The 25,631-nt window shown below is 36.1% G+C and overlaps 1 protein-coding gene and 1 long non-coding RNA gene across 2 annotated transcripts; both read right to left on the reverse strand.

Annotated features, from left to right (window-relative positions):
• Nucleotides 1–6,008: 6,008 nt before the first annotated feature.
• Nucleotides 6,009–6,732, reverse strand: LOC6052374 (vitelline membrane protein 15a-3). Its single transcript, XM_038253473.1, has one exon. It carries the CDS (start codon nucleotides 6,688–6,690, stop codon nucleotides 6,172–6,174), a length of 519 nt encoding a protein of 172 aa, XP_038109401.1. The 5' UTR covers nucleotides 6,691–6,732; the 3' UTR covers nucleotides 6,009–6,171.
• A 15,641-nt stretch (nucleotides 6,733–22,373) lies between these two features.
• LOC6052844 lies at nucleotides 22,374–23,402 on the reverse strand. The gene is made up of 4 exons (XR_005277216.1): nucleotides 23,253–23,402; nucleotides 23,129–23,196; nucleotides 22,946–23,065; nucleotides 22,374–22,861 (listed from the first exon to the last, which is right to left on the reverse strand). It is a non-coding gene; the product is annotated as an uncharacterized LOC6052844 (long non-coding RNA).
• Nucleotides 23,403–25,631: the final 2,229 nt, after the last annotated feature.

A 25,631-nucleotide genomic window follows, 5' to 3' on the forward strand; every position in this document is an offset into this window, starting at 1 on the left:
GCAATATCGAAAAAATGCATTTCATTTTTCAAAAGGCAATCAACAACTCAAGTTGAACTCAAAATTCGTGTTACAATAAGAAAATGAAATAATACGATTTTTTTTTGTTCGTGATTCGATTATCCGAAGTCCCATACAAACCTTCGGATAATCGAACTTCGGATAATCGAGGCTTCGGATAATCGAGTTTGGACTGTATATCATTGATGCATTTTGTAATATTTTTGATTAAAGATTTCGATAAATTGTGCTTGAAATCTGAAAATTTAAATTTCTGCTGAAAAAAATGGTTTGAAAGCAGTCTGGAAATATAGTAATTTCGCTCAAATTAGTTTTTTTTAATTACAAGTAAGGATGACAAGACAAGGGTTATTCTACAAAACTCTATAAATTATTTCTAATCTGAGGCACTTCTGCATTTGCTTCAATTCTTCAACCCTCCTTCAATTTTACCGCTCGACCTAGATTTGTAGAGGACTGCCAAGGATGCCCAAATAAATTTGTTTTCTAAAATGAATTATTTCCATTCTTTATGCTTCAAGCCTTTTTTGATGTATCTGAAACACCACAGCACGTGGCACAACAGATGAACCCCGTCCGTTGGTTCGTTAGAAACTGTAGATATTTCAAACAAAAAAAGCTTGAAAAGAAAAGATGGTAACAAAAACTGTAAGCTAGACTCCCAACAACAGATGATGAATGTCTGTATTTTGCATAGATTTTTTTTCTTTCCTTAGCTTGAATTGACGCTTCTGAACTTGGGTATCCTTGGAGTTTTTTTTTGTTTAAATTTAAAATCAACTTTAAAAATTCATTTCAAATCATCCCGAACAAAAAAAAGCCCTGAAGCATCCTTCACCCCCCAGTTTGCGTCCGCACTTGTCCACATTGCATTATGCAATATTTACCCCAGAACAATAAAGCACAGTCTTTGTTGGCATTCGTTTAGCCAAGCTCTTGTTGACCGTTGCAAACCATCGTGGAAAGTATTTTCAGCTGGTCTGGATTGGGTTTTAAAGAAGCAGTTACAAACAACCATCATTTGCAGTGCAAAGAGTGCTCGACGAAAAAAAAGGCTGCATATTTAACTAGATTCAGATGCAACCGAGAGTGCTTGGCCAAACAGGGAGCAATCTGTGAGAGTGTGTGTGTGTGGATGTGAGTCTATTTGATTAAGGTCATTCGGGAAGCGGAAATCGAAATTGAAATTGAAATTTTCGACCAGCTTGTTTTGGGGCAGGGTAATGGAAAGCTTTTCCCGTTAGGCTTCGTATGGAACTTAAAATTTGTCAAAATTACGATCAATTGCCCTAGTTCTACAAATAGTGATGATGATGATGGCCCCACGCTGAAATTGGAAATGGTGATGAGAGTGTGTTATCGAGTCGGGACGTGGAAATCGATAAATGTTTGATGAACATCGAGCAGCGAGCAAAAGTGCATGAATATCGAAAGTTCGATTATAATGGATAACCATAATTGGCCGTTTCGAGCTTTTTGAAGAGGGCGTGGAGGGAGAGTTCGTTATCGTCAGTGGCACACAATTTGTGTGTGTGTGTGTGTGTGTGTGTGTTTAAAAAAAAAACTCGGAAATGAACTTCCCAGCGCTGATAAACTTCGATGTTTGGCGGATATTGAAATATCATCGGGATGCGGGAAAGCAAATTTGATTGATTAACAAACAATGCAAATTGAATTGGATCCGTTTGTTGGGTTTATCTTGAGATGAGAGTTGCAGATTTGATTTGTTCAGTACAGTACAGTAAGAATGTTGGCTTGAATTGAAATTTTACTTACTTATTTAAAATGTGTTTGTTATTTCCCATCTTATCATTATTTTTTTTTCTATTTATTTATATTTAGGTTGAAATCATAGCTATGAAAAAATACCATTATATGATTTAGCCAATTTTGACCATTTGGACGTTTGTTGTGTAAAATGTTTATATACCAAAAATTTAGTGTTTTTGTATGATTTAATTCTGAATAGTTAAAAAACACGTATTTTCAAAATGCAAACTTATGTTCTAAATGAAAAATTACCTCGTTTCTGTTAAAACATTGAGAAGAAAAAAAGAAGTCAAGAGTGTCTTAAAGGAAAACTTCTCAACTTCCAATGCTTGAAAGAGCGAATCGTTCCATTAAGAAATTTCTGAGATATCTTTTTTTTTATGTTTTTTTGTTTTAAATTCCTTCATTATTTATTGAAAACTTGTTAAATACAGTTCAGGAAACTTGTCAAATGCCGTGTTTAATGTTTTTGAAAATGTGGGATTTATTTATATATTAAAGTCATAAAATGGCTTTAAAACAAAACAAGGATACTAAACATGTTTTATAATCGAGATTGATCCACATATTACTGTTTCAAGCTTCAAACATCTTATTTTTCATGAATATGATGTTTATTTATTTAAAAAAAAAAACAATTAAAAAAACTGCGAAAATTTTGGTTTTGTCATATTTTGTAGTAGGGTAGGGTAGTCATCAATGAGACACTTTTGCATTGACCAAAATATGAGATCGATCCGACATCTACATCCAGAGTTATTTAACTGTCTCATTGTAGACGCACTTAGCAGGAACAATGAGACAGCTGGGGAACAATGAGACACTCTACGAAAATCAATACTTTTCTAGTAAAACATCATGTTTTTGTATTGTTCCATTACAGCTGACTTGCCTTGAACATTTTTGAGCAATTTTGCCAACATGGAAGTTTAATTAACAAAAGTTATGCTTAAAAGTATTAAAATTTTGTAAAATCCATATATTTATACCAAATAACTTTGTATTTTTGGTTAAATGAAGTTAAAACTCTATAAATATGCCAAAAATCACTTCAATTCATGTTTTGAAAGATTTACATGGATTTTGAAATGTTTAATGAAGAAAAATCAAAGTGTCTCATTGTTACCCATGGGCTAAAATGAGTGGGGAACAATGAGACAGCCCTGAATTCTGGGTATGTTCTAAATTTTTGTCAAACCTAATGAAAGGACATTGTAGCTCAACTCAATCCCTATGGATCGTTGAAAAAAAATTGTAGAAACATTAGTTTTGGTGAAAATGGCCGCCTACGAACGAAAAAGTATTTTTTGTCCATAATTTACTTTTACACCCCAGAATCAAACATTTATAAATAACTTTTCAAGGGAGCGTACATAACCAAAGCCACTATAATGACAGACGTGTATCCAGTAGACACACCTTTTCCCCAAATATGAGCCTGATTGGTTGAAACTACGACTTGTGAGAGCCATTTTATCATTGTTCCCCGTGTCTCATTGATGACTGCTCTACCCTAATCTATTAATTCTTGTTAAAATCGTGTTTTGATAAAGTTTTATGATTTTCATATCTGAAAAAATCCCACACATTAAAAAACTAAGTTTCAGCTAAATGTTCAAAATCTTTAGCGATTTGCAACCTTCTACAAAGTTGTTTCTTGTCTGATTTTGTACATTATGTTATGTTAATGACACATTAAACACATCGTTTGACAAGTCTCCTGGAAAGTTATTTTAAAAAAATACAATAAATTACGAAAGATTTTTAAACAAATCTAGAGTTTTTTTTAATTTTCCAACAAACTATTGTCTATCATATGTTTCAAAAAAACTCTAGAAATAAAACTTTTTCAATTAAACGTTTTGCTCTTTGAAGCATAAGAAAGCTTAAAAAAATCCTGTTAAACACTTTTGAAAGTAGTGATGACTGTTATTCTTTGAAACTGGGTGATGAATAGAGCGAATGCGTAACGTGATTTTCGAATGAACCCACTTTGTTTACATCTGCATAGTAGGAAGCTGTTCAAGCACAAGCATGACTTTTTTTCTTACTGGTAAATGAGCAGTTTTATAATCAGTTGTTTGTGTTTCATTTTTACTAGTTTTCGATATTTTTGCTGGAAAATTGTGTGTGTTTTCAAGTTTGGATCGGTTAGAAGAGGTTTTTCTTTTTTACGGATGACGAAGAACTGCGGCGAGAGTGTCATTCTGCGATGTCCCAGATAATTTTCCTGGCTGATTTTGGATTCCTATAGCTCTTCCTGGTCCAGCGAAAAACATCACTCATTCTACTGAAGCTGATGCAACAAACAGAGATGATTTTTACTAAACCAGTAGGTTGTCAAAGAGAATCAAATTAAGATTAAGACAGCTTCTGGATGGATATAACCGCATCGACTCCATAACAACATCAATTCATAATTATAAAAAATGCCGATCTTGCCTCAACTTTTTAAAGATTTTTTGACGTCAACTCCAGGTCCTAAAAAGCCACAAATTTTTCATTCTTAAAAAAAAAAACATTTTTTCCATAATCGATAACAATACTTTCTACTTTTTGGCGAACGGTAAATTGGTTCAACTTTGACAGTTCGAAATTGAGACCGTTTTGCGAACCACTATTCAGCACCCAGATGTGAAACATTAAACTTTGCAGTATTTGCATAAACCCATCGATCGAATGATCTCAACGAATGCTTTCAAATGAAAATTAAAGCTTTAAATTATGTTGAATTATCGATTTTCTATGATTTTTTTTTTTAAATTTTGGGCGATCTGAAAACTGTCCCGAATATGAGTAATGAATGTCTTTCTTGATTTTTGACATTTGAGACACAGCAAATGGCAGCGATTTTTTCCATTGTTTTTGATATAGAATACGTTTTCCAAAAGTTGTAGTAATACAATGTCCCATCCCAGAGGGTCCCGGAGTACCAAACCTTCTTAGCATGGTGCTCCCAACGAATACAACCAAATCTCGGAGCGTATGGTGGTGTGTCCCCACGCTTCTTCCTCCCCTGTCGATTCAGAATTGTGTTGTTGTTCGAACACTCAGTGCTCAAACACAACCCAATTACGAGTCATCTCTGCGATACGGCTTTACGCAGTAGGCCTGGCCGCTTTAACGCTTGTGATGTTTCAATGCATTCCGATGCAATGGCGCACTACAAACGTTAATAAGATTAGGGGATAGTCCTCACGAAAATAAACGTGAGTAAAGTGCTATATTGCGAGAGTATAGTCCTCTCGCGTGTTCATTCGTTCATTGGAACAGTTCATCCTATGAGTGGCTTATATGGACAAACGACCGTCACTCAGTCACCGAACCATGGTGGCCCATACGGCAAAGGCACGGTTCAATATGCCGAAGGTCTTGGGTTCGAGTCTCGGTACCGGGACTTTTTTTTTGATAGATGAACTTTTTTGGAAAATGAACCATGAGTAAAGTACTCTCGGTAATTTCGGGATTTATCCTCTCCGTCCGCACACAGTACCATTTTACTACCGAATCGTGCTCTTTATCCTCTCGTATGCCGATGCCCAGTTCTGGGTGCAGAGGTAAAATTACACCTTTTTTCTGACATAAAAGATGTACCCCTTCCCAGATGTAATATTACCATGATTTTTTTTCTGTGTAAGTAAAAATCCAGAAAAATAAAAGGAATCGTTCCACCCCACCGTCACGAAAAAACAATTTCCAAAAATTACTCAGATATCCAAGGTGTAATTTTTTTTTTCTCTCATAAAGTTTCAGTGAGTTCAATTGAATTGAAGAGTTTGGTCTAAATCCTTAATTTTTCGATAGAAATATTATTAATTTAGCAAAAACTTCTTTCAAAATTTCTATAATTGATCGAATAATCGATACCTTACAACAATTTTTTTGAGTACTCATTGGAAAAAAGAGTTTATTAATTTTAGCAGTTTAATAATCTCAATGATCATTCAATGATCTTTAATTTCACCAAAATGTATTGATGAATAGAGATTTAATGGTGTAGGTAAATACTGTAAAAAAAACTCAATGGAAATAATACGTATTAAGTTTTGAAGCTGAACGCAACATTTTACCCTTAGTGCAGTCATACCTCAAAAGTTATGTTTTATCTTATTTCATTTTTGTAATTTCGGAAAAAAGTCGAAATACCAAACAAGGTGAAAAATCCAGCAGACTCTCGAACCATTTTCTCAACTCATCAAACAACAAGCTCCAGATTATTTAAATTTAAATAAGCATTTATTGTTTCCAAAAAATTGCACCAACACAATTCTTCCCGCATTTTTCGCACTAACTCCTACACAATTGCCGCATCGTCATCCAAATCGTTGCTTCCGTACTTCGTCGAGTATTCATCCAGGGGGCGTCACCGTCGGCTCACGCTTATTCCTCGAACTTGTCGAAGGGCTCCGAACCGTCCTCGCTGGCACGGTATCCACCGTGGGCAGCCGGGGCTCCGTACGACGCTCCGTGGGAAGCTCCACCGTAGGACGCTCCGTGAGAGGCGCCTCCGTACGATGCTCCGCCGTACGAACCGCCATGAGCCGCGCCGTATCCTCCGTGGCCACCGCCATGGACTGGGACGCAGGGCACGTGCGCCACGCTCGGGGCACATCCGACCAGCAGGTTAGCTCCGCACTTGGCCGCCGGGGCCTGGGCAGCGTACGTGTGCACCACCGGAACGGCTCCACCGTGTCCGCCGCCGTATCCTCCGTGTCCTCCGTAGCCGCCGGAAGCGTGGCCACCACCGTAGCTGGCCGCAGCCGGGGCGGCGTATCCTCCGTGGCCACCGCCGTAGCTGGCCTTCGGCGCTTCGTACTTGGCCGGAGCGGCCGGGGCGTAGTTGGCCAAGGCGCCAACCAGGGCCGTCGAGAACACTGCCAGGGCGATAAACTTGTTCATGGTGATTGCTGCTGCTGCTGCTGCTGCTGGACTACTCGAAGGACAAACTGGAACTGATGGTGCAATCGATCACCGAACGGGGGTTTTATAATCGTGGCGATTTTTGCTGGCGTTGGTACTGTTGCACGGAGGAAGTACAAATTCGGGTGGACCCGCTGGGCAGATTGCGCGATCAGCATGTCGCTAGTTGAACCGTTGCTTCTGTTTTTTTGAGTCTGATCAGTGAGTGGAGTTCATTGGTCTGTTCAAAAGTTAGACATTAATTTGAGGGTTTTCACATAATCTAAAGGTAATGAATCAAAACACCACTTTTCTTTACTTTTCAATGTGGGTAATTCTCCGCAACTCACACAGCAGTTGCCCCGACCCCTCTTCGATTTGCGTAAAACTCTGTTCTAAGGGGTAATTTTTGTCCCTGATCACGAATCCGAGGTCCGTTTATTGATATCTCGTGACGGAGGGGCGGTACGACCCCTTCCATTTTTGAACATGCGAAAAAAGAGGTGTTTTTCAATAATTTGCAGCCTGAAACGGTGATGAGATAGAAATTTGGTGTCAAAGGGACTTTTATGTAAAATTAGACGCCTAATTTGATGGCGTACTAAGAATTCCGAAAAAACGTATTTTTCATCGAAAAAAACACTAAAAAAGTTCTTAAAATTCTCCCATTTTCCGTTAATCGACTGTAAATTTTTTTGGAACATGTCATTTTATGGGAAATTTAATGTACTTTTCGAATCTACATTGACCCAGTTACTTTTTGCGTTTCACTTTGTTTCGTCATCCGTGTCTGTCGCGAGTGACCATGAACGGCCATGATCGATGACGACCAACTTTTCCAAACTTTTTTTTCGTAAAATCGCGATAACTCTTGATGTTTATAAGCAAACCCCTGATGTCTATATACCAAAATTTTTGTAATTGTCTGCTCTACAACTTTGTAGAACATTGTTACACTCTAAAAAATAACCCTGCAAAGTTAGAAAAAACACGAAATTTTAAAATGAAAAATTTTGTTCTAAACGAAAAAATGACCCTTCTGGGTCAATGTAGATTCGAAAAGTACATTAAATTTCCCATAAAATGACATGTTCCAAAAAAATTTACAGTCGATTAACGGAAAATGGGAGAATTTTAAGAACTTTTTTAGTGTTTTTTTCGATGAAAAATACGTTTTTTCGGAATTCTTAGTACGCCATCAAATTAGGCGTCTAATTTTACATAAAAGTCCCTTTGACACCAAATTTCTATCTCATCACCGTTTCAGGCTGCAAATGATTGAAAAACACCTCTTTTTTCGCATGTTCAAAAATGGAAGGGGTCGTACCGCCCCTCCATCACGAGATATCAAAAAACGGACCTCGGATTCGTGATCAGGGACAAAAGTTACCCCTTAGGACAAAGTTTCACGCAAATTGAAGAGGGGTCGGGGTAACTTTTCCCGATTTCGTGTGAGTTGGTAGAGAATTACCCATATATAATATTAGTTTTTTTTTCCAAAGGGAAACTCTTGATTTTAAAAATTCGAACTTATAGTTTTCGAGAAATCGCGAGTTGAAAATAGCACTGACACTAACAAAGTAACGTTTCACTAAATTTAAGTAAATTTAACTTAAAAAGACGGTAGCAGCAGTTAGCTTAACAATGTAAAAAATAAAAATGGTAGACCTATCTCAGCATTTGGATAATAATGGAAGTTTTTTTCTATGTGAAGCGTTTAAATTGCAAAACCTTATCATTTTTGGAAAAATAATTTTATTAAATGCCATTAACGACTACAAACAAGAGATTGCCTCTAAAAATTTATTTTTAGTTGTTTTGTTTGGCAATATTTTCGCTTAATCCAAATCCTCATCCAAATTCTATTGTCCTCAACACTAGCACGAAAGATGCCTTCTTTAGCCCTGTAAAACATTTAAAAAAGAATTTAAATAAATACATATTTTGAGTATTTGACTTATTTAATAAAAAGACAAATAGAAAATCGGTTTTTTTTTTCTTAGAATTCACATTGGCTTTTTGTGACATAAGAAATACAAGGACAAAATTGACTTATGATTTTCAACATTTTTTCGATTTAATTTTGAACAGCTTAAAAAAGATCGACTAAAATATTGATCATAAAAAAAAACTTTGCTGAAAAACAATTGCACAGTGTTCGGAATGGCAAAATTAAGTGGAATAAATTGATAACTCCTTTATTTGGCGTCCTAGCCAAATGGTGTCTTCCGAAGAGTTGTTGTACTTGATAAGGGCTATCTTTTGAAGTTATCGACATACAGGGTGACAACCTTCCAGGGTGTCAACCAAAAACTAACTTTGTTGTTTGACGTTGTAGGGCTTTGGTGTCTTGGGCAAAGTTGTAGAGGAAAAAATTTCATGAAAGTTTGTCGAAGGCGCTAAATTTGTAGCTCTTAATCTACTCGAGATATATGCCATTTTTGCAAAAATGGTCCAAAAACGCACTTTTTTGGTGATAACTCAAAATGTTAGCATTTTAGCGGCCTACTATGTTCTGAAGAGTTGTTTATGACATAAAATTACACATCTTTGCCCAATACATCAAAATGTTTTTGAAAAAATACGACAACCTTTCTAAAGTGACCAAATATAAAAGGAAATACTTAATTTTAAATACGAACAATTATTTAAAATTTTAATTTGCATTATTTTTGGGCTACACATGTTTTTATTCATAATTTTAGAATGTGTGTCATAATTTTAAGCATAAACAATGTATTTTCCATAAAAATCGATCAATTTACCCTTCAGTTCACCGGTTTTCAACTGGAATTCAATATGATTTCGATTAACATTTTTAAATAAATTGATTAAAAACCGTCAAATTCAAATCGAGATATCTGAAAAAAGACAAGGATAGACACGGAGATATTTTCAGGAAATGTAGTTGAAAGTGTGTAATTTCAGGTGCATTGTTCGGTTTTGCGCCAAAATGCGCCATTTTGAAAATATAGCAACTTGAAAATAGGCTCAAATCACATAAAAATGGTTATAACTCCTCAATAAAGCCTCAAAACATTTTGATGTATTCGGCAAAGATGTGTAATTTTATGTCATAAACAACTCTTCAGAACATAGTAGGCCGCTAAAATGCTAACATTTTGAGTTATCGCCAAAAAAAGTGCTTTTTTGAACCATTTTTGCAAAAATGGCGTATATCTCGAGTAGATTAAGAGCTACAAATTTGGCGCCTTCGACAAACTTTCATGAAATTTTCTCCTCTACAAATTTTCCCAAGACACCAAAGCCCTACAACGTCATCCAACAATGTTAGTTTTTGGTTGACACCCTGTATGTCAATAACTTCAAAAGATAGCCCTTATTAAGTACAACAACTCTTCCGAAGACACCATTTGGCTAGGACGCCAAATAAAGGGGTTATCAATTTATTCCACTTAATTTTGCCATTCCGAACACTGTGAATTGTCTAGTGCATTTTTTACATTTTTTTTCATAAATAAACCTTAAGCATGACTAAGGCTGCCAACTCTTGCTGAGCAAAAATCCGTACATCTTGATTTGCTTTTTAAAAATTTATTTTTGCTTCTACAACTAATATCGTTCTCAGTATTTTACGAAAAAAATGTTTTTTTTTTCGAAATGGTCCTTTAAACATGTGAAACACAATAGTTTAAGAGCGAGTCCACGAACAGGGCATACCCCTTTGTATGGGACGTCGTTTGGACCTCACCAATCTGCCTGAAATTTTCAGGGGTTGTTTGTGCATATAAAACTAGTATCTGGCCAAAATATGAGCACTCTAGCTCAACGGGAAGTGGGGCAAATCGGGACACAAAGTTTGAAGGTTCAAAAACGTCAAAAATCTTAAAAAGGCTATAACTTAGGCAAAATTTAATTTATTTTCAAAATTCAAAATGCATCTGAAAGGGCTTAAAAAATGCAACAAAATGCAGGATAGAGCATCCCAATTGGTTAAATCTAAAGGGAGCTATTGGCATTTTAGTGAAAAAATAGCATAATTTTCAAACTCAAATAAAAAAGTGTTCCATCCAGATATCAACTCGGATCGACCTGCAGCTTGTAGGGGACATCTGGGACTACCATCTGAGACAGAGAACGATTTGGGTAAGGCAGTTTAACATATTAAATAGACACTTTTACTTTTAGTGATTTTTTTGGTTGTACATTTTTGCTCCGGGGACCCCTGAGATCCCATTTTCTGGTGATAATTTTATCATATTCGTGTTCCTGAGACAATTTCACAGTAGAAACATGCATAAAAATGTTTATTTTGATCCATTTTAACCCTTTAAAAAATAAAAGTTAAAAAAAATTAAAAAGCTGCTTTTTTCTGGTGTCATTTAGTATCCTTGGTAACGAGCTTGATTTTCAATAAATGTGAATCGAAGATTTTTTTTTAACTTTTATTTTTTAAAGGGTTAAAATGGATCAAAATAAACATTTTTATGCATGTTTCTACTGTGAAATTGTCTCAGGAACACGAATATGATAAAATTATCACCAGAAAATGGGATCTCAGGGGTCCCCCGAGCAAAAATGTACAACCAAAAAATTCACTAAAAGTAAAAGTGTCTATTTAATATGTTAAACTGCCTTACCCAAAGCGTTCTCTGTCTCAGATGGTAGTCCCAGATGTCCCCTACAAGCTGCAGGTCGATCCGAGTTGATATCTGGATGGAACACTTTTTTATTTGAGTTTGAAAATTATGCTATTTTTTCACTAAAATGCCAATAGCTCCCTTTAGATTTAACCAATTGGGATGCTCTATCCTGCATTTTGTTGCATTTTTAAAGCCCTTTCAGATGCATTTTGAATTTTGAAAATAAATTAAATTTTGCCTAAATTATAGCCTTTTTAAGATTTTTGACGTTTTTGAACCTTCAAACTTTGTGTCCCGATTTGCCCCACTTCCCGTTGAGCTAGAGTGCTCATATTTTGGCCAGATGCTAGTTTTATATGTACAAACAACCCCTGAAAATTTCAGGCAGATTGGTGAGGTCGATGCGAGATGGGTATGCTTTGCTCGTAGACTCGCTCTTAAAGGACATAAAAGACTCTAAATTTGCTGATTCAAATGGTCACAGGTTTTCACATGCTTTAGAAAGCATTTGAATCTTTTATCGTATAAATTTGTTTTGTAAGGAATCTGAAAAGAACAATTACTGATAGTCAAACTAAAAAACTTATCTCTTCAAAATCAAACTGACAGTTAAATAAAATGTCTTACAAGCAAAAGCTTTGGCCTAATCAAAAACGGAAATAAATTCGATCAAATATGTTGAAATTTCGCAAAAAATTGTATTCTGCGAAAAATTCCGACCTGTTGAAATCCCTGAAAAGGGTCGAAAATCCGTACGGTAAGAAAAAATCCGTTCAGTTGGTAGCCTTAAGCATAACAATAGAAGAGGTTTCTCCGCCTTAAAAAACAAATTCGAGTTTAAAAAAAAATCTTCAAAAACATTTTTTGTTTTAAGTTTAAACTGCAGCCCAATCATCCATATCGCACCGAACCAGAACGGGTCAAAAGTCCAAACAAAATTGTAACAAAACATTACACAAAAAAAAACTTGCAAGCTCAACATCCTGTGTGTAATATAACCAGCAATTTCGCTGATGGCACGGCCCCATAGGCCCCTTGGTTGGGGGAAGGGTCTCAAATTTAATTAAATGTGCAATGTTGTTGCAACACAGCTCGGTCGGTTTGTAATGCTTCGGCAAAGAAATTGTTAAAATGCAGACAGCAAAATACATTTGAGCGCGCGCGTGCCCACAGTTCGATTGCATCACATCAGCTAAAATAAATTGTTGCACATCGGCACTAATTGGAGTCCAAGCAAATACTGGGGGAAGAGGGGCAGACCGGAAAATCCCTTCCAGTTGTGATTTGCATCGGTATCCATTGTGGGCAGTGGGATGCTTCGAGAGGGTGGCGGTCCACCTATCTCCGGTGGACCAATAAATTCATGTTAGTTTTTAATTATTTTAATGGATCGTGTTTTTGCAGATGCCTAGGCTACCACGGCGACGATAAAATGGTCAATTGTTGGTATTTTAATCTTTTAACATGTAGCTGATTTTCTCAGGTTGCCCAACTTTTTTTGAGAATCTACCACAAATTTAATTATCAAAATTTGTTTAGTCATATTTTGCTTAAAAACTTTTAAGTGAAATCGTACATCATGGAAACTCTTAAATAAAAATCTATTCTTCAAAGTTGCAAACAATTCCACGAATTCTAGTGTTGTTCTTCCGAATGAAATCATATCTTCCCCAAAAATTCATGCCATCACTATAAAAATTGAACAAAAACAAAATCTTCCTGGTTGACAATCACTGCAATTCCCAAGCCAACCGATTCCTGTAAAATGTAATTGATATTTGCTTTCAATTAAATTTTGTGAAATTTGCCTCCATCATTCGAGGGGGTTTTCCCTGCACCGTTGTGCTATGTTTGTCGGGACGTTCCGGGTTACCCGATTTGGGATGGGCACACAAGCCAGCAGCAGGAAGCGCGGTACAAATGGGAACGATTTGTAATTTATGCATGCTTCACCAAACTTGTTTCAGTAGTTACAGTTTACCCTTCTGCGGGGTTGTCTCGAATGTGGATGGGGTGTGGGAATCGGGTGGGGTCGTTCGATCGGATCGTGATTGAATTAATGTTTGCTGTCGGTGGACTGGCGAAAGTTGGTCAGTTAAGAGGGAACTGTTTTGAGCAATGGGAAAACGAGAAAGTTTTCCGCCCATTCTAAGTTATGCTGTGTCAAAAGTTTTCATTGTTAGGATTTCGACTAGCAGGCTCAGTTGACACACACTTTTATTTATATTTTTATAAATTTTATTGCAGTATTTCGCCTAAAATAAATACGAGCAGGTAGTAATTTGAATAAATTTTGCAAATATTTTAACATGATTATTGTTAACTTTATTTTGCAAAAGTTCTTAATTTAGGATTACATATTTGCCTGTCCCTCTTCAATCTAGTCACTTTTTCACCAATAATAAGGGTCATGATGCTCTTCCAATACATAACAAAAATTTGAGGTCTCGGATTTCGTTACACTCTGATTGATATTTTAGTTTAAACATAATAAAACAATTTCATTGTAATTCAACAAAACTATGTACAATTTTCATGTATCAACTATATGTTAACATTATGACAAATATTTGAGTAGGCGATGTTTATCATTAGTGTGTGTGTTAGGCATTAGTGTGTCACATTAAAAGGCAATGTGGCGGAAATATTCGGGCTCACCCGGATTTCGATAGTTTTTTCCTTCAGGAACAATGTTTTCATACAACGAAAAATCGCTTAGAACTCGCGATTTGCGATTTACTGAAAATGGTCTGTTTTCATAAAAAATCATATTTTGTTCAAAAACCCTTAAATTGCGTTAAAATTGCCCCGTATTTCACTTCAAATCATAGTAAGGTGTTCTACCAATAATGTTACGAACTCATATGGATCCAGGAAGTTGTATTTTGTATTAGCATCATGTTAAAGTTGAAAAAAATGAATTTTTTGCCTGGTTTTTTTTCGAGTTTCTCTCAAAAATCCACCTAAAAAAAATTTGAGCAAAAACTAATACCATCATCATGTAGGTAACAATTTTATGAACAATTTTGCTTTTTTTTAACATTTATGTTTTGTTACTTCAGTGCCAAGATCTCTTGCACCACTGTGCACTGTTTCAGCTACTGCCAGCATTTTATATGTTTTCAAACCTTTTGCATTGTATTTAACAGCAATTTACAAGCAAAATCGATAGTTTTCATTGATTTGACTATGTGACGTAAGCTTTCTGGATCCTTATGAATACAGAACATCATTGGTAGGACTCTTAACTATGATTTAAAGTGATATACGGTGCAATTTTAACAAAAGACCCAATGTCACCCCTGATGACGGTTTGAATACATTGTTCCTACACCCAAACGAAAAATATATCTCAAAATCTGCAACAGTGAATTTGCTGCAGAAAATGTTCTATTTTATTACATTTTTTGCAGCAAGCCCATAGATCATTTTTGCCCGCGTGTAAACACGTCAGCGATCTGCAGTTCTCACCAACACATAGAATGCTGGCGCGTCCATGAGCAACAATCTAGAGAGAACATTATGTTCGCGCTCTGTCCCGCACCATTCATCAAGCGTCCATGGCGCGGTGGTAGCGTGGTAGCAACCTAGAAGTTGATGGTTCAATCCTCGTTCTGTTAAGGTTTTTTTTCTGCAATACAATCAATCTGCCGTCGGTAATGTCGATAATTGTCGGTAACGGGCAAAAATGTCATACCCCTATATCGCAAAAAATGCATGAGGACAGTTTTCATGCAGATTCTGATATACTTTCATGCTGCCATGCATCAAAATCATGCGACCGCCGGTTGGGTGTAAGGTAAAAACCCATCGAAATCCGGGTTAGACCAAAATTTTCCGCAACATAGCCTTTTTTGGGACCAGTGTTGCAAAAGAGTGATAGAAAAGCTATCAATAGATTATCTCTGCACCAAAAATATCCGAGAGTATAGCGGCCGTCACTATAGCTTGTGAGATCTTTTCTTGTGTCTCGTGATTCCCAGCGATGTCATTCTCTCTCTATCACTCCTTCCCTTTTCCTCGACTATGCGCTCTCACCGCTTAGTCTCTCAACATCTCCGAAAACTGCAATGAGAGAACGCGAGATGGCGATTAGGAGCTGACCACGCATGACGCCCCTTCAAACTGCGTTTGCCTAATTGGTTTTGTGGCAGCTTTTGTGGTTAAACGATGTTGCGGTAGGATGATCGTGGAAGCGAGAATGAGAGAGAAAAGGAAAATGTCAGTCGCGAGTGGGTAAACACAAAAACGTGTTCGGCTATGTTCGGCGCTGAGAGTTTCAATGAAGAGAGAAGAGCAGTTGTATTTGAGGCATTAATATTCAGGCGAGATAATTGTAGTTGCTGAGAGGTGATATTTTGATATTTTAACAACCCTGTTTGGGACTTACTAATAGGCAGATGACTGCTTATATTGAATCAAAAAAGATTTTTTTTAGGAAAATTGTTCTGAAAACAGTTCTCTACAATCTGGTCGATTCGAAAATGTTTCAAATTGTCATGGATAAAAACCTTTTGGGTAATCAATAGCTTGATAATGAAATACTTTAAGTTAAGTTTGCCAGTGTTTTATGTTCATGCTTCATGTGTTCATGCTGACAAATTGTGCAAAGAAAATGTTTTTTTCGGTCGTATTGTGGTTTCCAGTCAGGATTTTGGGGTTTTTCCTTCTCACTTCAATGAGAAAATGCTATAAAATCACTTGAAAGTGAAATTCTTTATTAGACCTCGCAGACCTACCTTCACGTATACCCATCGACGCAGAATCAAGTTCTGAACAAATCTTATCTCAGAGTGTATCCCTCTCACACTTTACGCAAACTGTCATTTGAGCGAAAGGGATTCATTATTGTTTACAAAAGTTTTGTGCCCTTTTGAAATGTTAGGCTCCACTGGCTGAACCGATTTGGACCGTTTCAATTGATCCGCCTCGGGGTCCCACAAGACCCTAGTCAATATTATGAAGTTAAGAAAAGAACTTCAAAAGTTATGCTTAAAAACGATTTTATCTAAACTTCGAAAGACCCCCTGGTTTTTGTGAAAAAAAAACCCTTCATGCTATACATTTTAGAAAGGCCATTTTAAAAGGCCCATACATTCAATATTACGCCCATTTGAAAATGCTAGTCTTGATTGAATTTTTTTCAATTTTTTTTTTAAGATCGTAATATTTCACGTATGTATCATGTTTTAACATTGAAAATCGGACCATTTGTAGCTAAGATATCGACATTAGAAAATGGTGGGTTATTTTGGTGAGACTTAATAAACTTCAATTTTGTGTTTATTTTTCTTAAAGTGGCTGCATCTCAGCAACCCGAGATCCAATCATCAATGTCTCTTAGACAATTTTATAGCAAATTTTCTGAACTTTAAAACATATATTTTTAGAAATGGTCACTCATGGTCACTATTTTAAAAAAATCGAAAAACTGCAAATATTTTGCTTTAATCAAACTTTCGGTGGCTAAATCTTGAAAACGGAGCCCTTTATCAAAAAATCTGTAAAGTACATTTCGATTGGAAATTCAATTTTACATAAACAAATTACGTTTAAAAAAAATTGTTTTTGCATAAAATTTAGATTTATGTATGTATGTATGTATGTATTTGAACCCCCGCCTTGGCAGGACTTGGCCATGACCACAGTATATTTCAACTGAGACGGTTCGGTTAGTAACCACCATATATCTCAAGAACCTTTGAAGCGAATACCTTTCTCTGGCTAACGATTTCTTCTGAAATTGTACGGACAAAGATCGGTAATGCAGATGACTCGGGCCAGGCAATCCACGACTCCCTCGTCCAGTTCATGAGTATATGAGATGGCCCTGGGCTGTTTTGAGACGGTGTTAGTAGTTATATAATGGATTGATATGTTATACCTTGTGACATTATTTCGCCACTACGGATCAATTCAGTTCTAGAGCATTAACTCCATGATGGCAGACTGGTTAGCGTCCCAGACCATCAATCCAAAGGGTGTGAGTTCGAATCCCACCCACCTAAAGGTTTTTTGTTCATATTTAAAGTTCAATTCCTGATTCCAAATTTCAAGGGAACCGACCGGGATTTGATCCCTGAACCTTCTGCATTCGAGGCAGAAGCCGCAACCATTAAGCCACGGAGCCGGTATTTAGCCGGTTTTTGCATAAAATTTAGATTTAATCCAGAAATCACTATTTTTTCTTAAAATCATAACTCGGCGGCAGATTTTTTTACCATGTTTATCTATGGCTCAAAAGTTATGGGTTTTTGTCTCCTAAATTATATCAAGATATCTCGGTAGAGTTTGGTAGAGAATTGTTCATATGTAATTTAGAATCTCTCAAGGCATGTTCAAAAGAAATTAGATGAGAATGTATAAGAATAAATCGAATTTTAGCGACTTTTCTGAAGAAAAATTCTGTAGGATTGAGCTCTAGACCCCCCGACGAAATATATCGACGAACCCCGTTAAATGTCGGGAAAGAACCCTTCATTTTGCCAAACACTAGAAATGAATTTTGTTTCTTAATGTTCTCAAAAACATTTATCTACGTTTTCACGATTAAATTGATAAATTAAATGCTATAAATGAAAAAAAAAAAAACAAATAAAATAAACTCTTCTTCGAGAAACTATAAAATTATTCTCAGAGAGCAGAAGAAAAAAAATGAGTCAACTTAAGGTCAAATAGCCTATGATTATTTTTTTTCGTATAAAAACGTTTTGGATGTTTTGTGTAATTTTCGTAATGAATAAATATAATTTTACCAAATAACCAACATTTTTTTAACTTTTTAAGGTGTTAAATTCCATGATTTTTCCTAAGACGATAACAATTTTGCTTAATTTACAATATTTTCACAAAATTCTAAAGCTATGAAAATTATCATTAAAAATTGCCTCACATAATTGTTTAACTTTTGGAACATATTTGATTTAGATCAAAAATTCTTTCAGGGACTTCAAGAAGAATACAACCGGCATCTGCTGATTCATTTCGCAAATCGTGATTTCGAAAAATCGTTAAATTGAACTAAATACTGAGTTATGATCATTTTTTTCTGAAAATTATTGATTGCTTTACCTTGAATGTAAAACATTTAAAAAAAGAACATAAGCCTTGCCATAGACATCATTCAGATTACTCCTACGCAATGAACAAAGTTTCAATGTTTTTGATATATCTATATATAGCTTAGGATTCTTTTTTGAACTTGAATAAATAAAAGTCTGAAGCAACATGTGAAAAGGGCGCATACGCATTTCAAAAGCTGGTACAATTTTGCATGTTCCAAAAGATCAGACAATTATTCAACAAATCCCACAGTGTTGAAAGGCTGCTGGGGAGGTCAGCTATTGTTTTACACTTTGAGTTTTGTAGAAATTTACCTGTTGGCTCAAAATTTGCAAAAACGTGCCAGCTGTCAAAATGCTCATCCGGCCTCTTATTTTCAAAGAGAAGGGTAAATATGGATAATATCCTACACTGACAAAAATTTAAAATATTACAAAACTGCAAAATACAAAAATGTGTTGAATTATTGAGTAATTTAAGAAACTATTGAAGATAACGAACAAAAATTTCGTGCATTGAACTGTGTTAACAGTTCAATGCACGAAATCTTCAATTCGAAACATTGGGAGCTTACAAAAAAAAAAAAATAAAAAAAAATAAAAAAAATAAAAATAAAAAAAAATAAAATGAATAACTTTTTTTTGTTTTCTTTCCTTTTCAGACAATAACTCTATTGGATACCTACTTGTTTAATGTACCATTTTTTCTCTATAAGGTAAATTCAATGTAAAAACTCTGTACTTGGATCTAAATCGAAGCATGAAGCAGAATGAATAAAACCGTTTATGGAAACTGACTCTTATGCTGCCCCAATCTGCTTTATATCTACACCCAAAGTTAAAGAACGAGGGGATAGTCCTCACGAAAAGAAACGTGAGGAAAGTGCTATATTGCGAGAGTATAGTCCTCTCGCGTGTTCATTCGTTCATTGGAACAGTTCATCCTAGGAGTGGCTTATATGGACAAACGACCGCCACTTAGTCACCGAACCATGGTGGCCCATACGGCAAAGGCAATATGCCGAAGGTCTTGGGTTCGAGTCTCGGTACCGGTACTTTTTTTTTATAGATGAACTTTTTTGGAAAATGAACCATGAGTAAAGTACTCTCGATAATTTCGGGATTTATCCTCTCCGTCCGCACACAGTACCATTTTACTACCGAATCGTGTCCTTTATCCTCTCGTATGCCGTTGCCCAGTTCTGGGTGTAAGTAAAAAGTTTCTAAAATGCATTGCAATTTAGATGACTATTCTACCAAGCATCAACAACGTCCTCTTCCAGCGAATGCACTCATCGCTTAGTTCCAGTTCACATTCCGCTGGATGGTCTAAATTTTAAACTAACATACCGTGAAGCAAAAAAAACAGCTGGAATTTCGAAAGGCACCTAAACTGGGTACGCGCGCAACCGTTTTTATTCATTCGGGGGGACTCGAGCCAAAGCTACGCAATTTGGGAGCAACAATTTTATGCACGAGCTGTTTCGTGTGTTTGTGTGTGTGTGTGCAACGGAATGCATCCAAAGTGCACTTTTTTTTTGAAAGAGTGGGTTTGTGCCACTAGTTTGATGGTGGAGTCACAGTCGAAAAATGTGGCCACTTCAAAACATTCCAATGGATCTCGTTTTTTTTTTATTTTAGCGATTTCAAACGATGCAAACGTACCACAGCGTGCCCTTTAATATAAAGCTGATATAAAGCTGATTGCTTGGTTTTGCGTCATTGGGAAAGACACACCATCAATTTCGAATTAAAGTACATAATTACTGGCAAACAAATTGAGTTAGACACGGCTTAATCGACGAAAAGTTCAAAAGGCTCATTTAGACCATATTGCCCGACGCCCGAATGGGACACCCATTTCTGCAGAAAACAACTCCCATTTGCATAATTAGCAAACCTCTCTAAATATTTAGCCTCCCCACCCTTGGAGTCACCACCGCCACCAGCACCTTTGATGATGAAAATTGAAAATTATTGCTATATTAACTTGTACTTTACACCGATAAACAGTTTGCCAGAGCCAAATTAGTCCCAAACGTCGATTTCCGAGCTCTCAATGATCTGTGTGTGTGTGCGCGCTAAACGCCTCAATAATTGGAAGTTGTTTGAGGGAGAGGTTGGGGTGTCGGAAAATTAAGGGGAAACGAGCCATTCAAGGGAAATGCCAATTTTGCCGGGCAAACTTTGGGCATTTGTGGGTGGTACGAGAGTGAAGTAGGTTTGGTAACATTAGTTCAGCCGAAGCAAATTTTCCACGCACCATTAAAGGTTTGGGAGTGGTGATAATGCTTGAAATAGGGAAATTTTAAGGTTAAATGGTGGGAGTAAAGATGCAATGCATTCCCAGCTCTTCTTAAACATATTTTACGAAAAAAAACCATTTCTTAAGATAACTAGAAGAATCACAAAATATTATTTTTAATTGATTCAGTATAACTCAACATTTTAGATTATGCCAACTTTACTTAACTGTTTAAATCTATTTCTCTAACGATGCACATCAACCAGAACCTGGCACACCGAGGTTTACTTTACAAACATTTAAATATATTTAAATTCCTAAATCAACATAATTTTGGAACACTCTGTTTTGGGCTACAAAAGAGTTTGCAACACGGGACGTAGGGGAAAGTTGCTTGCTCACTTTATTTGAGCTATTTGTTGATTTGGAACAGTCAAAAACACTTTATGCAAGCTGTAATTAATGAGCAAAGTGCTGATAGGCTGAAAAAGGGTATAGTTCCCCTATTTTTTATTAATTTATTTTTTTCAAAAAGCCTTCTAGATTTTAACGGAAAAAGAATTCTTGTCAACTGAAAACAATTTGAAATGTATTTTGGCGTCATCCGTAAAGTATGTCACACTATAGGGAACAGTGTGACATTGCGTGTTACAAGTATAGGAAAAGCGTGACAAAGGGGGCGAGGCGGTGAATGTTGGCTGATTTTAGCGTGACGTATTTTATGAATGAAGCCTTTCCTGCGTTCAAAATGATATATGGCACGATTTAAAATATTTTGAATTTTAGTAAAATTCCGATATGCAATATTGCAAAAAGCTTTTTTTTTTGCTTAAATATTTAAATAATCTGAAATCTAATGAATGTTTAACAACTGGGCAGGTGTAAATTCCATGACATGTATTTTTTCATAAATAACTAAATCATAACAAAAATATTGAAAATAATTACCCGTATTTTTGCAAAGTTCATCGAAAATTAATTTGAAAACTACAATTTACTGAATTGTGCTAAACTCAAATCGCTAATAAAATTTATTATTGTTTTTTTATTTAAAACGTAAAAAACGTTACAAACTTTTCATAAATATAAAAAAAAGTTAGTAAGTTGTCTGTTTACCGATTTTTTTTTATATAATAAGATAGTAGAATTATAATTTCCTTAAGAAACAATGTTTCATATTTCGCTCTTGAGCAAATCAAAAATATTGAAGAATTTAATTTCAAAACGGACTAGTTTCATATTTGTCAAAGAATTGAAAAATATTTGTGCTTAGTAACAAAGGACAAGTTTTTATTGCCATTCATGAAAGTCGATATTTTGAAAAGTTTTAGTTTTTATCTTGGAAACCACATGTTTGGCCTTATATTATATTGACATCTATTTTTATATTCGCAAATTGTTAATACAAAAAAAAATATGGATCTTAAGAAAAATATAAGAAAATATATTTTGGATCGTTTGAAACTCCGTTTAGCTAAATATCAAAAATCTCCTTTCAGCTAAATATCAAAGTATTAATTTCTGTTTCATCATAAAATATTTATAAAGGTGATATAAAAATTTAATTATTTTCAAAAACTTGTCACCAGCTAACCAATATGAAGCATGAATACTGTACAACAAAAGAATTACCAACTCACCAGAATTGCGCTGCTCCTTATCCACAGCCCCGAGTTGGAGAGGTTCGCGTTCGCTGGTTGGAGATCCTTCGAAATTCACCCCTTGTCATCGCCCAAAACCGAAAAAATTAGAAAATACAAATCACAATTACTGTTAGAACTCATCACGCCGCCTTGCGGCAATTTTATTTAAGAAATAGGAAAAATTCAGCGCTTTTGTAATCAAATATATTCAACTTTTTGGATGATCATCGTGAAAATGGGGCAATATGCCAAAAACCGGCCAAAAAAAGAAGGCGAATGCGCCGGCCAAAACTAAATCTAAGGATTCATGGTTAAATCTAAGGTGTGTGAGTGTCAGAGTAGTGTGAAAGTGTATCCCACGAAGGTGTGCGCCGCCTTTGTGCCACTTCCGGCACCCATGGCAACCCAGCTTCAACGGCAGCCGGGAATCCTCGGCATCCCAGCGTCCACGGCAGCCTGGCAACCGCGTCAGCCCGGCCTTCGATCGGCCTCGAGGGCGCTCGCGTGCCAACCGGCGTCTCCAGTTCGGCGGACATCCGTTCCGGCGACGTCCATCAGAAGTTTGTTTGTGCAGGACCATTGTATGGTGGGAATAATACAAGAAGAAAGAAGAAGGGCCTGCACCAGGTCCAAGAAAAACACCCTTAGTATCACACAATGCACACTTTGACCCTCAAATCCACCATTTTGCTCGACTCTTACCGATCTCTTTACCCGATCAGGGTTTACAGCATCCTCACACGCGGCCCAGCCATTTTGTAGACGTAGACGGGCTGTGTGGTGTACGGCTCCGGCCGCAGCCTAGCCTCACTTGACCTCGCTCTAAACGCAAGGAATAAGAACCATTTTAGTCATTTTCACTAAGCTTTGATTGCTCTATCAGACCTGCTCGCAACTGCGCTTCTTGGGTTAACGCGTCACTAGATCCCAGAAATCAGCCTTTGTGCTGCGTCCTGGAGAAATATTCTTGTTAGAACAAACCACTAGTACAGCGGGATCACCAGCTTACGTTGGTCAGGCGCAATTAATGATGAAATTTCACAAAATTACTTCTGTAGCACTTTGGTGTTGAACACTTTTGTTTTTACGCTCGTACGGTATCGCCTGCTTGATAATTAACCAACCACTGATAGTGGTCGCAGATTGGGTCAAGAGTTTTATCAGGTCTGACGGTCAAGTCTTGGTGACCCTTCGTGCTGATCGTTTTGAGAGCGTGAGCGGAATTCGGTGCCATAAAGAGAAATGGTAGATCGGCCACAGGGTTCCTCCTCGCGGTCAGTTGTAAGTGGTGATATTTGGTACAAATTGATATGGTCAAGATTATGTGCAGTTCCCCTTGGTTGGTCAGGGAAGAGATAATAAAATTATCTCACGCGTGGTGTTGCAAGTCACGGGTGTAGTGGTAATCTTCAGGTTAAGAAGATCGATCGCGCGTTTGGCCAGCGCGAACGATCTGATCTGGAACTGTTTTGTATTGTTGTGCTGTTGTTTGAGAGTACTGAATACAATAGCCTACGGCGTGTATTTGTTAATCCGCTCGATTAGGGGAAGATAAGGTAGCGACCGACGATTGTCAAACCTGAACAAGTCAAGGATGAGGTCAGGTCACAAACTTTTCAAAATTCTCAAATTACAGCTATGTTTTTATCACCTTTGTAATGAAAATTATTTCTGTTTTCTGAATCAACATATTAATGTAAGCTTTTAAGAGAATTTTATGTAAGGCAAGTCTCCATAGCAATTTGTGAAAGCTTCATCGAGCCACAGTAGGGCATTTTCAGCATTTTTTCTTCTACCTAATATATTTTTATAATGATTTTCTTGTTTTATCTCGAAGCCGTTGCATCGTAACAAAATGTTGTCAAAGACAAACTTTTAGGAAATTTGACGGGCTTTCAAAAAAAATACACTCTAAGAAAAAATGTCAAATTTGAAGGTGAGCCAACGATTTTTTTTGTGAAACTAGGCTATGATGTTATACATTTCAAAAACTCTCCTAATAATAAGATTTGTCATTCGTTTGGTATTCTTACTTAGAAATAAAATTACCATAAATCGCACAAATGGAAAAGCTTTTAAGTGTCTATAACACAATCTGTTATTATTTTTATGGTATAATTTGGTCCAATTTCGTCGGGATCATTATTTTTGCCATGAAATGGGGTCCTTAAGCTAAAATAATTCTAAAAAGTTTAAAATTTGAAAGTTGTTTTTTTTTAAATTATTTGATATACCCCCTAAGGGACTTTGCAAATATTGGCTAGAACTATGGGATAATTTTGCCAATTTTCGTCATTATTTTGGCCATGAAATGGGGTCCTTAAGCTAAAATTATTCTTAAAAGTTGAAATTTTTATAGATGATTTTTTTTATTATTTGATGAACCCCCTAAGGGACTTTACCAAAATAGGCTAGAATTATGGCATAATTTTGACCGATTTAACCATTTTAGGCCTGAATTAATTTTTTTTGTTAATGATGGGAAAATGATCCTTAGGACCATACGAAAATTATGGGCTACTTTAGAAAATTTTGATTTTTGGGTCATATATGACCCATCAGGCCTGAAAGGGTTAATCGTCGTTATTTATTTGACCATGAAATTGGGTCCTTAAGCTTAAATTAATCTGATAAAATTAACTGTTGAAAGCTGTTTTTTTTAAGTTTCTTATATTCTCTAAGGGAATTGATTTATTTATTGAGAATTTTTGAAATTTGAATAACCGTCAGTGGGGGTGACATTGGGTCTGGGGGTGAGATTGGGTCAAAGTGATTTTTTACAGATTTTACCATTTCTCAGGTTCTTCTCAATGGAACTGAATTCTGTTAAAAGGGTTGTGTAGGGGACATCTTAAGATGACTGACGCTGAAAAAAATCTCGTTCCTAGAACAAATTCTATTATTTTGGCAGCTGTCTAAAGTTGAGATACGTTTTTGGCCAAAAATGACCTCTCGAAAAAACATTTTTCTAATATTTTTGTTGGGATTGCTCAAAAACTACCCAAATGTTTGAAAATCTCCACTTCAAACATTGTAGCATGTCAATACGATTCCCTCGAACAAGAAACACTGTTGGAAGACTTGTTTTTACCATATCGTTGTATTTGAGCATCATTTTAGTTTCATTTGACCCAATGTCACCTCCTCTAAGGGGTGAGATTGGGTCAATTTTCAAACAATTGGCATTTAAGGTAGTGTTCATCAAAATCCACCATATTTTGGGGAAATGTTAGTAAACTATCTAAGAACAAATCTACGTTGAAAGATTTTCGATGTTATTTAAATTGTTTTTGTTATTAAGAAAATACGAGAGGTGTATCGTTTTTTGAACCATAGTCACCCCCACTGACGGTACAAAAACTGTTATTTTTTTAACAGAGCGAGGAAA

Source organism: Culex quinquefasciatus, chromosome 2 (genome assembly GCF_015732765.1).
Source record: "Culex quinquefasciatus strain JHB chromosome 2, VPISU_Cqui_1.0_pri_paternal, whole genome shotgun sequence".
NCBI lineage: Eukaryota > Metazoa > Arthropoda > Insecta > Diptera > Culicidae > Culex > Culex quinquefasciatus.